The following is a 12465-nucleotide window of genomic DNA, read 5'->3' as shown; positions in this document are numbered from 1 at the left end:
GGTGGCTGGTGTGCACACAACATGGGTGGGGGGATGAAGGGTGGATGGAATGGGTACAGCAAGGGAAGGGGCAGGAGAAAGGCAAGATGGGGGTTTGTATTGGGGGGGGGGGGGAGAATCTTGGGGATGGACAGAACTGGGGCCTTGCTGGAAGGGAGAGAGAATGTTGAGGGGTAGGGAGAGAATGTTGAAGACAGAGCTGCTAGAGAGTACATCAACTGAATGGGTGGGGTGAAGCAAGAGAAAGGAGGTATTCACCTTGAAATAGGGGCAGAGAAAGCTGGGGGCTAAACTTAGGGGAAGGAAAAGGATATAAGCTAAGGCAGCTGAAGAAGAGTACAGGAACAGTTGCTGGGTGATTTCATACCTTATGGAAGAAATCAGCCCTTATAACGGTAGAATTCTGAACAGGAAAATTACAAATACATTGTGCAGAGTTTTAAAATAGTATGCACAGAATATTCAGCTTTTTTTGCACAGAATCCCTTCAGGAGTAAAAACACCACTTAAATGCAGAATACTAGCAGCAACTACTGTTTTCAGACAATTCAGTTAGAAGTTAAATCACTGCTACAATATAGCTGGTATAGTTTTGATTTTTATGTAAAAACTGAAGCAGTATTATTACTCAGAAAACTTTTCCAGATTTGCCACTTGCATCTTTCCTAATTAAATTAATAAGGATGCTGCTGTACCAACTCTTAAAAGAACACTATTAAGCAGGCATCCCTCTGACAGCAAATAGCTAAGGATGGAGCATTCTAACATGCAATATAGCCTTTACTTATATTCTAAGTGTGAAAATCAAAAACAAACCATCAGAGGTCAAAAGAACCTGACCAAACAGCAGCAGCAAACAAACAAAAAAAAGGAAGTAATAGGGCCAAAACCCAAGTGAGTTATTTTGAGTGATCTAGCTAGTACTGCTGCTATAAAATCTGAAATGTTAGTATGTATAAGAGAAGTAGATAAAATTCAGAAACAATGAGTGATTTTATTAGAAAGACACACAAACTATTTCAACACAGCAAAAGGGTGCATTTCAAATATTAGTTAATTGGGTGGGTCACAAGTAAAACACCTTTTTCTTCTATACACAGCGCTGTGATAAGTATAACTCATGCACTGTACAGATAAATCTAAAAAAACGAGAGACACACTGCACTTTTTCATGCTTGTGATTCTTTGGTGCCAAAATCCCATCACCACATTTACCTGGCTGTCTATCTTCTGCCTGACCCCTGAAGCGACGCCTGCGGCTACGGTTGCGTCGCTGGGGTTTTTTGTCACTATCATCTGAAATTGCAAAGTTTATCACACATTTTTAATATTCTGATATCAGAATAATTTTCAAGTTTTAAGGACTGCAGTTTAAACAGTAGAGATGACAAAAAATTGCACGTACTAGAAAGGGAATACAATTAATTTATCTAAATTTTGATTGATCTATGCCAATTAGATTATTACAAGACTCAGCGAAATTCCTAAAAAAATAACTGATTTACTATTAAATTTGACTACTGTTTAGAGCAGTACTTAATTTTCAAATGACTCCTGTATTTTATTAATAAAATTGGTCAAATGGTAGGAATGCATGAGTAAAAATTGATATTTAGAAACAGGTATCAGGGTTAACATGAAACCATGATTTCAGAAGTGTGTCCCGTAGTACTCAAGGTCAATCCTAACACTGACGTGAAAATAATCACACATTCGATTTTAGAAGCAACCACCTCATCACTTGTGCTTTTTCATCTACATGGCCTCCTATTTCAAAGCCAGCTATAACAAGGAAAAATGCAAGTGTCTGAACAGTGCTCATACCTTACATATTTTTTACATTATTGCACAATTGCATGCTAATATGCTTAGCAGTGATAAAAATGAAACTTTGTTACACGATTTGTAGTAACACCATGTTGTCACCCAGGAAATACCGACGTACCTAAGCCATTCTCATTTACTGAAGCATTGTCAGACTCTGTCATGCCATCCATCAGGGCTACATCTTCATCAGTCCTCCGTCTTCGAGAGCGCCTTCTACGATTAGTGCTGTGGTGAGACTCACTTGCATCAGTGTCTGCAGTCTGGTCTGATTCCGTATTATCAAGTAGACTGTATGGGTTACTGTCTGGGTCCTTAAGCACTAAAAGGTGCAAGAACAAATAAACTTAACAAAAATAAAAAATCTGTCATATATTTTTCTAGTAATGTCAGTCTAAATAAAAGTGCTGGTTAAATGATGATGGCCTCGTAAAATAAATCTGAATTGCTTCCAAAAATTACAAAGAGAAAATTAATAACGCAGCCAGAGCTATTAGGCAGTACATTCACAAATTCTCAATTTCTGTACTATAAAAGGAATAGTAGCCTAATAAAAAATTACATTCCTTGCAATGTAATCCAACATTTATAGACCGCTTTATCATCCCTACAAGGGTTCAGTGTAGTTTACAATTAAATAGTCATTAGAAATAGCATGTAAGATCAGTGTGAAAGAAGACACTTTTGAAACAAATGTCTAAACATTTGCGAAAAGCAGGATAGAAAGACATTTTTAAAGAAAGAAAGAAAACAGTTCCAACTTTTTCTTATAGTGAGTAATTTAAATGACAAATCAATAAAGGACAGTTTCTAGACCTAGAGAAATCACTAACAGAAGGAAATGCCACTAACTGATAAAACGTTATGGGTACCATAGCATTTAAAATTTTAAACACAAGTAGGCATATTTTCAAAGCACTTAGCCTTCCAAAGTTCCACAGGTTTCTATGGAACTTTGGAAGGCTAAGTGCTTTGAAAATATGCCTCAAAGGGTCCTGTTTACTAAGCCATGCTGTAGATGCACTAACTTTTAAGCAAACGCTGATAGAGCACCCATTATATTCCTATGGGTGTTTCTAGCATTAGTGCGTGCTAAAATGTTTGCATGCCTATAGCACATCTTAGTAAACAGGGTCCAAAGCAATCTGTTTTAAAGATAGCATTGCTTGAACAAGAAGCCAGTGAACAGCAATCAACAAAGGTGAAACATGATCAATTTTTCTTACTAAAAATCAATCTTGCTGCGGTATACTGCAACAATTGAAGGTTTTCATAAAGGAATCCGAAATCCCAGTATACAAGGAGTTACAATAGTCTAATTGGGATAGCACCATGCCTTGAACACACGACTGAATTAGTCTTCATAAAAATAGAAATGAAGGGACCTCAATTGCTTTAGTTTGAAAAAACCACTTATAATTTGGGGCTCAAAAGTAAGCAAAGCATCTAATATAAAACCCAAAACGTTAGAAGCACTATCAAATGGTCAAGCAATCATTATTCAAAGAAACCATCAACAGGAACTCCTTGATTTGATGTATGAAATAAATAAAAGTTAGTTCCTGTGGGTAGAATATCCCAATCAGTCTTAGTATATAGAGGAAAATATTCCATATACAAGTAGTTCTAAAATTAGACAACCACATTATATATCCTCAGAATAAAACAATTGAGACCACTGGATTCTGTACAGCAGTGCTTTCCTATTAACTGATAGCAAGAGACGTTAAGCAACTAAATCAGGACATCAACAAATCGTATATGGCCGTAAAAGAACATTACCATAAGGGATTGTGATTTGGAAAAAAATTCAGGAAGTACTGAATTTAAGCAATTCCTGCAGTAACATCCATACACAGAACTCAATCCTAAAATGACCATATATACCAAGTTGTAGCAATACCATGTTAGGTTAAGTAATAATAGTCTATTTGGCTGATTTTAGTTTTTCCCTTTTTATTTTATTATTTATTTATGGTTCATTTATACCCCACAGTTTCCCACAAATGCAGCCCTTTGTGCTGTTAAGTGAAAATTCATTAATTTATTGTGTATTATGATTGTTTTAGAGCGTTTTTGCTTTGGTATAATGTAGGTTGCCTGGAGTTTTCATTGAAAACGGTGGCTTAATCAAATATAGGGCTTATATCATGAGAATTTCTAAATGTTTGGGTAATGACGCACTGGAAAAAAGCTACATAGGGAATTGGTGGATCCTCTGCTATTGTAAGTTTCTAAGCATCAATGACAAATACCTGTAGGGGTAGTGGATCCTGTCCAGTATTGGAGGAATAGATTAGATAACCCTTTGACTTCCTCTTCAGATCTATACTTCTGAGCCTTCCTATGCAAAATTCAGGCCAGCCCTAAAGACCCATCTCTTCTCCCAGGTATTCCAGGGCTTCTCATGAGAAGCTGGGATGGCACAGTGTCTGTAACCTCTTATCCACCCTTAGTTCTTCACTGCAGTCCTCTCTTACTCCCTGACCACTCTTCTTTCTACAGTTTGTAATCCCATTCTGTTTACTTAAAACTTCATATACCACTACAGAACACTGTCATAATAGTTTTACAAACATATTAAAGACAAAAAGAAATACAATATTAAAGATCAGAGTAAACAAAAACATAGCTGCTGAATTGTCACTCTGTGCAGCCAACCCATATGCTTGATAGGAGGATTCAAGGCAAAGAGAGTTGGGGAATACAAATGGAGTTTTGGATGTTATAAAGTATTTGTCTAAAGGATGGAACCGTCAAAATGTTAGACTGCATAGATCTAAGTACCCTAAGTGAGGAATGAAGATTATTAAAGCAAGAAAGAAAGTGTGGCAATCTTATTTGATTTATATTACAGGATTAGAATCTTAAAACTAACTATATGCTTAACTGGTGACGTGTTTGCTTTTCAGTGAGAGAAATTAAACCATTTTTAGCTCCATGTATGATGTGTTTTGGATTAACACATATGTAGGCCTGATGAACAGCAGCCAGCAGTGAGCTGCAGTAGTCAATACTGCTTATGACCAATGAAAGAACTAATATTCACTGTGAGAAAAAAGGGATTTCACTAATCGAATCATCTGTACCTTATAAAAGTAATTTTTTTTTTTTTTTTAGATATGTAGGAGATCTGCAATTTGAAGGACAGTTCCAAATCCAAATAAAACTGCTAAATTCTTTAAGAAAGAGACTATCATACTAGAGAATCTGTAACCATTATCAGAGAGATTTTGGTGAACTTGTCCACTTAGTTCCCCTGATGAAGTTTGGTTAAGTGAACAGAGATCCCCGTTGGGACTACATGTTTTAAGCTAAGTGCTTGGTTTCTTTCTTTTTTTTTTAACTTTAACATTTTTATTGCATTTTGTCATAAATTTACATTCTTAACTATGTAACATAGCGTAAACATCAAGTGTTATAACTATCCCACCTTTGTGCTTCTAAATACACACTAATCACCTGTTGTGTCTACTTTCTTTTGCATTCAGTTTTACATTTTGACATATATTGACAGGCTCAACCATGTGACCTTAAATAAACATCAATTGTTATAACTATCTCGCAAATGTGTCTCAATATATTTGCTATACGACTCTTAACTTGCTTCTTTTCCATTCAGTTACATTCACAATTAACCACCCGGAACATACTCCCCTCTGTATATCTTGTTATCTGAACGTTGATACATCAGACAATCTCTCTTTTAGTGTCTGCATATCACCACTTGTTCAACTCTGTATTCCCCCCCCCCCCCAGTCCCTTACACCTATCCCCCTCCACTAATGCTCCCCTTGTGTTCCCTCCGTTATTTATGCAAATATATATGATTCCCCCCCCCCCCTCCCTCTAAGTGTACCCCCTATTCCCGCTTGGTTTCTTTATTATTGGGACAGACATGAGGAAGCAACTGCTTGTCCCAGGATTGGTAGCATGGGATGTTGCTGCTAACTGAGTTTCTGCCAGGTACTTATGACCTGGCTTAGCCACTGTTTGGAAAACGAGATTCTGGCCTACATGGACCATTGGTCTGACCTAGTTTGGCTACTCTTATGTTTTTATGTATGATTCCTTCCGTTCTGAGGGAACATATACAGTCCTTGGTACGTTACCCTTTTATAAAAAGGCTGCTGCATTGTCTGAAGCCTTTCCTTTCATCTGAAAGGTTCAAAACAATTTTTCAGGCTCTAGTACTTTGTGTTCTTCATTACTGTATTGTTTTATGTACATGGTACATAAAGTTACTTCACATGCTGCAGAATGCTGGAGCAATATGACAGTACTGCTGTTCTGCTTATCTTAACTGGTTATCAATAGCCTTGAGAATCAGATTTTATATTTTGAATCTGGTATTCATGAATACTGAAGTGAGGTGTTCACATTCTTTGAAAGTATTTTGCAGACTTATATTCCAACTTGTTCATTATATTCTGCAGATTACACTTTTTTTTTTTAGTGGTTTTTTTCCTTCAAAGTTGTGAGCTTTTTGTGTTGTGGTTCCATTATTATAGAATGCTTTACCAAGCATATGTCTTGAGAATACCAGTAATTTGCTACTTAAGAAAAACTTATGTTTTGATGAAGTCTTTGGGGCTTTGATGAAAAGTACTATGACCTTTTCTTAAACTAGATTTGTTTCTTTAATGTATTTTATTTGCTGGTGTTGATCATTACTGGTTTCAGTTTTTGTTATTATTTTGTGGTATAATTTGTGTGTATTTTTGTAAATAATTAAAAACTTAGTTATAGATTGGTGGTAGAAAAAAAAAAGATATTAAATGAAATAAAATGTAAAGTAGTCAACAAAGTCTGCTGGTGTTCTAATGTAGTTGGACCCCATTACTGAAAAATAAGCACATATAAACACTTTCATTAACTATTAACGTCTGTGGATGAATTATGGCATGATAATTTCCATAGAAGGAGCTTGAAAGACTAAAAAAAACTGTTTACATTTTGATATGAAAAAGTAAAACTTTTGGCAGCCAACTGTAAATGCCCTATGGTAATGTTTCCAATTTACTTTCTTCCTTACAATATTAACAAATATGTAAGCACTGATTGTTTTATGTAGCAAAATTGAATCCCAATACAGATCAATAAATTCTACCAGAGCTGATAGAAGACTTGCCACCACGGGACCCACCACGCCCTCGACCCCCAGAACCACTTCGTCCTCTTCCTCCTGGACGTCGTCTGCTATCACGCTGATGTCTGCTTTCCCTGTCATCCTCTCCTGCCAGTGACCAATCGCTCAGTTCATCTTTTCTTTCAGATTCAGTCTCAGAGGGATTAGATAGCTCAGAGTTTGTACCTTTTGAAAAAGAAAATTAAAACATTTGTTGGAAACTCTGGATGGAACAATGAATGATTCAAGTCAAGACCCAGGATATGAGTTCAAGAATTTTACATGCGACATTAATTATGGTAGCTTCGGTTAAAGAAAAAACAACACACACATATGCACAAGCACTTTTCAACTTTGCCTCTAAATGATCATGCTGTAATTGGAACAATTTAGTTTTCAATACACAGATCCTAGAGATAAGGTCCACCTGCAACCAAGTTATTACTTCAACACAGGCAGGCAGACTTAACCAATTCATTACTGCTACCCAGCCAAAGATGAAAAAAAAAAAAAAGGTAACTGTAGCAGGACCTCAGTAATTGTCCTATTTAAAATGAATCCTTGTACCTAATGTAACCTATGAATGCTGTGATGTAATAAAAGATGAGCCTGCCTGTCCATCACTAGGCAGTGGATTTATCCTTGTATATCTGGAGAGAACTACTTAAGGCCCTTTATATAGAGATGGAGAATGATCTCATCATGAAATGGTGGGAGGTGAAGGAGGAGGAAGCTGCTTCTCCTCATGGCCCGTATGACCTTGTATAGAGCAGCAGATACCCTAGGCCAGCTTATCTAACCAAAGGAAGAGGTTCGATTCGAAAAGGTACAGACCTAAAGGAGGGTCTGGGGAGAACCAGTGTAACTCTGGGTATCTTAAAAAAAAACAACCTTCCATGAAAACGGCAGCAAGCAAAAACAAGGGTGGAAGTCATCAAAATAATTTGGATATCCCAGGCCTGTGGGGCCTCCAGACTGCACAAGTTGCCCTTCTGAGCTTACAATTTGCCCAGTTGCTCCTCCATGAGACGCAATGCCCCTAGGCTGTATCGAACCAAACCCACAGGCATTCTAAATTCTGGGAGGGAGAGAGATGGCTCTTTGTTCAATTCACTTCCCAGCCCAAACACTCCAGGATCTGGATGACCTGAGGTGTGAATGCTCTGGAGTCTGCTTTGAAATAAGCCCAAATGTCCAGATAGGGATGGACCCAAATGCCCTGGCAGCATAAGTGCACTGTTATCACCACCATAATCTTGGAAAAGGGTGTGAGGGAATGTCAATAACCTGAATGGAACGGCCCAAAGCTGAAAATACTGGCTCAGGATGCAAAACTGAAAGAAACCCTTGTGTTCTGCCCCAATGTGAATATAACGGTGAGCTTCCAAGAGAACCAAGGAGGTGAGGAACTCTCTCAGATGAACAGAAGTGATCACAGCTCACAAAATCTCCATACAAAAGTGTGGGATATTGAGACAGGCATCAATCTTTTTTAGGTCAAGGATGGGTCAGAAGAAGCCGCTCTTCTTTGAGACCGTGAAATGGAGTAGGGACTAGCCCAAACTGGTTCTACCATATCAAGGTCCAACAAGTGATGGAGAGTGACTGAGACAGCCTGGCCTGACACTTTGCAGCTGAGCCACAGGGTGAGACCATAAAGGCGGTGTGGATGGAGCGAGTGAACTCTAGGGCAGAACCCTGACTGATGACCTTGAGGACCCACTGGTCTGAGGTGATCTGGGCCCACTTGTGGCTGGAGGGCTCGGGGAGCACTTTTTGGTGCATCTGGAGGGACTGGAGGAATCAGAGTCTCGGACCTCTTTAGTCTACAGATTAGGAACTGGTTGACGGACAGACGACAGAGGGTGGTGGTAAATGGAGTTCGCTCGGAGGAGGGAAAGGTGAGTAGTGGAGTGCCACAGGGATCGGTGCTGGGGCCGATTCTGTTCAATATATTTGTGAGTGACATTGCCGAAGGGTTAGAAGGTAAAGTTTGCCTATTTGCGGATGATACTAAGATTTGCAACAGAGTGGACACCCGGGAGGGAGTGGAAAGCATGAAAAGGGATCTGAGGAAGCTAGAAGAATGGTCTAAGGTTTGGCAATTGATGCACTTAGGGAGTAGAAACCCACGAGAGCCTTATGTGTTAGGCGGGGAGAGTCTGATAGGTACTGAGGGGGAGAGGGATCTTGGGGTGATAGTATCCGAGGATCTGAAGGCGACGAAACAGTGTGACAAGGCGGTGGCCGTAGCGAGAAGGTTGCTATGCTGTATAGAGAGAGGTGTGATCAGCAGAAGAAAGGAAGTGTTGATGCCCCTGTACAAGTCGTTAGTGAGGACCCACCTGGAGTATTGTGTTCAGTTTTGGAGGCCGTACCTTGCGAAGGATGTTAAAAAAATGGAAGCGGTGCAAAGAAAAGCTACGAGAATGGTATGGGATTTGCATTCCAAGACGTATGAGCAGAGACTTGCTGACCTGAACATGTATACCCTGGAGGAAAGGAGGAACAGAGGTGATATGATTTTTTTTAAAATTTTTGTTACATTTGTACCCCGCGCTTTCCCACTCATGGCAGGCTCAATGCGGCTTACATGGGGCAATGGAGGGTTAAGTGACTTGCCCAGAGTCACAAGGAGCTGCCTGTGCCTGAAGTGGGAATCGAACTCAGTTCCTCAGTTCCCCAGGACCAAAGTCCACCACCCTAACCACTAGGCCACTCCTCCACATACAGACGTTCAAATACTTGAAAGGTATTAATCCGCAAAAAAATCTTTTCCAGAGATGGGAAGGCGGTAGAACGAGAGGACATGAAATGAGATTGAAGGGGGGTAGACTCAAAAAAGATGTCAGGAAGTATTTTTTCACGGAGAGGGTGGTGGATGCTTGGAATGCCCTCCCGCGGGAGGTGGTGGAGGTGAAAACGGTAACGGAATTCAAACATGCGTGGGATGTGCATAAAGGAATCCTGTGCAGTAGGAATGGATCCTCAGAAGCTTAGCCAAAATTGGGTGGCGGAGCAGGTGGGGGAAGAGAGGTTGGTAGTTGGGAGGAGAGGATAGTGGAGAGCAGACTTATACGGTCTGTGCCAGAGCCGGAGATGGGAGGCGGGACTGGTGGTTGGGAGGCGGGAAATACTGCTGGGCAGACTTGTACGGTCTGTGCCCTGAAAAAGGCAGGTACAAATCAAGGTAAGGTATACACATATGATTTTATCTTGTTGGGCAGACTGGATGGACCGTGCAGGTCTTTTTCTACCGTCATCTACTATGTTACCCCTGCTTGAAAGCCCTAATGAGCCCTGGAACAGGACTGACATGACACCTATCAGAATGAAACCTAGTGCCCACTCTAGACCAGGGCTTAGCCAAAGAGGCACACTGGGAAACTCTCTTGTGCAGCTCACAGAGCCTGAGAAAGCAAGCCTCCCCTAAATCCTTGATGAACTTCCTTATATCCTCTACAAACAACAGAAGACCCTTAAAAGGGGAGTTGACAGATGCTTCTTGGAGGCTGCATCCACCACCCAGTAGTGCAACCAAAGACACTGGTGGTCCACCACAATGGAGGCTATCAAACAGGAGGTGATGCTCAAGAAAATCAGAATATGAGCCAGGAAGGCTGCCCCAGATACATGGTTCTAACCACATATCTCACCAAAGTGAAGGAAAAAGTAAGCTTAAGTTGTTGCGCCACCTTCTTCATGTGCATCTCTCTGAACACCCCCCCTCCCTTCACAGGCATGGTGGTCTTCTTGGTCACCACTGTGACCAGAGTACCTACCTTGAAGAACTGCCAAAATCTCTCCACCTCCTTCGGGGGGGGGGGGGGGGGGGGGGGGGGCAGGAGGATACCTTTCCAGCTCCTTGGATCTCTGGAGGACTCTATCCAGAACAGCCTCCCACTATACCAACCTGCAGAATAGTATCTTGTGCAGAGGAAGTGCTTAGGGGGACCCTGAGAAACCGTCCAGTATGGGATCCCCTTCCGAGACCTCAGCTGATGAGTTTAAAGAGAGACTTAGGGCATCAGACAGGTCAATAGGTGAGAAAACTCTTCCTGCCTAAACAAACAAATGACTGGGGATTTGTTCTTTCCCTCCTCCTCCTTGCAGGTGTGTATGTGTGGGGGTGGGGGGGCTCCACCCAACAATGAGCAACCAAGATAGTCCAAGTCCCTCTCCTCCAGAAGTCACAGAACCATCCACCAGCAGGGTTCCCCTGTACCAGGCCCCCCCCCCCCCCCCCCAGCTGTGAGGCAGCAGTATCTTTGGCAAGCAGGACAATATGCTGCAACCAATCATGACTCAGGGCCTCCAGGCCCAGGGCAGGTGAAGGAATACTAGCCTCCACCCCCAAACTGCAAGCACTGATGGTTGGAAGCTAGGCCAGGGACCAGTTCCACTAGTTTGCACAGCCTAACATCTGCTGGACAGAGAAAATACTGGCGTTTTCCCACAAAGCACCAGCCCTTATACCGGTGATGTCACTAGGAAAAGTAAGTGTGTTTACCTCCATCTGCTAGCAGGGAGGGAATGCAAACCACACGTCAGAATGGTGCAGCTAGATTCTAAGAAAAGTGATATTTTTAGCAGTCAGGGGGCCAAGACCTATAATTGTTGCAATGACAGCATTTATACTTTCACATTTATACCATCCTAAAAAAAGTCAATTAAGTTTTTTTTTTTTTTAAAGTGTCAGACAGGTTCCTGGAGGAAAAGTCCATAATCTGCCTTTGAGATAGACGTGGGGGAAGCCACTGCCTGCCCTGGGATCGGTAACATGGAATCTTGTTACTCTGGGATTCTGCCAGGTACTTATAACCTGGATTGGCTCCTGTTGGAAGCAGGATACTGGGCTAGATGGACCATTGGTCTGACCCACTATGGCTATTCTTATGTTTTAATTTTGACTAAATTAATCATTGTTGGTTCAAATAAAGAAAATAGCCACATGTCCAATTCTAAACACAAAATGAGAAACTGCCTTTAATATACATAACCTCTAACAAATCCACACAGCCTGACCTATCAGCTTCATGATCTATAGAGGAGTTCACCTACACTTCAAACAGGATAGCTGGTAATTTTCATTACTATCTGTGTATAAAACAATGCATGCGTTCACTTTACAAAACATTGTTGCTTAAGCATGGCTGTCAAAAGACAAGGGCTGACCTTGACAAAAACAGTAATGGAAATCAAAAATGCATGGAATAGACACAAAGGATCCCTAAGTACAAAGAGGACAGTATCAAAACAAAATTTAACACATCAACAGCTATAAGTTCATTTATGATGGGCAGGAGTGGTGCTTAGATTAGAACCCTAGCAGTTGAGAATTGAGGCCAATGCTGGACTGACTTCTACAGTCTGTGTCCCATATATGGTGTCACGAAACACCAAGCCACTCGCTTGGGGTTACTCCGCAGCCACTTAGAGGGTCTAGCCCCTGCACAGCTCAGGTCCGCCTGCACCTGCAACTTGTGATTTACACTAACACCCTCCTCCCATCA

The 12465-nt window shown here is 41.0% G+C and overlaps 1 protein-coding gene across 5 annotated transcripts in view; it reads right to left on the bottom strand.

The window, feature by feature from the left end:
• The window catches only part of FXR1 (FMR1 autosomal homolog 1), a 137716-nt gene that overhangs the window by 18653 nt on the left and 106598 nt on the right, over positions 1 to 12465 (bottom strand). For 3 of the 5 annotated variants that reach the window (XM_030215744.1, XM_030215745.1, XM_030215748.1), the window contains exons 13-15: positions 6935 to 7138; positions 1946 to 2146; positions 1216 to 1296 (exon numbers count right to left, since the gene is read on the bottom strand). In XM_030215744.1, the coding sequence (XP_030071604.1) occupies positions 1216 to 1296; positions 1946 to 2146; positions 6935 to 7138 (486 nt within the window). The remainder of the gene's footprint in view (positions 1 to 1215; positions 1297 to 1945; positions 2147 to 6934; positions 7139 to 12465) is intronic. The other 2 variants (XM_030215747.1, XM_030215749.1) reach the window with 2 other exon arrangements.

This window comes from Microcaecilia unicolor, chromosome 10 (assembly GCF_901765095.1).
Source record: "Microcaecilia unicolor chromosome 10, aMicUni1.1, whole genome shotgun sequence".
Lineage (NCBI taxonomy): Eukaryota > Metazoa > Chordata > Amphibia > Gymnophiona > Siphonopidae > Microcaecilia > Microcaecilia unicolor.
Note: the sequence above shows the minus strand (reverse complement) of the source record. Positions and strands in the feature narration are given on the sequence as shown.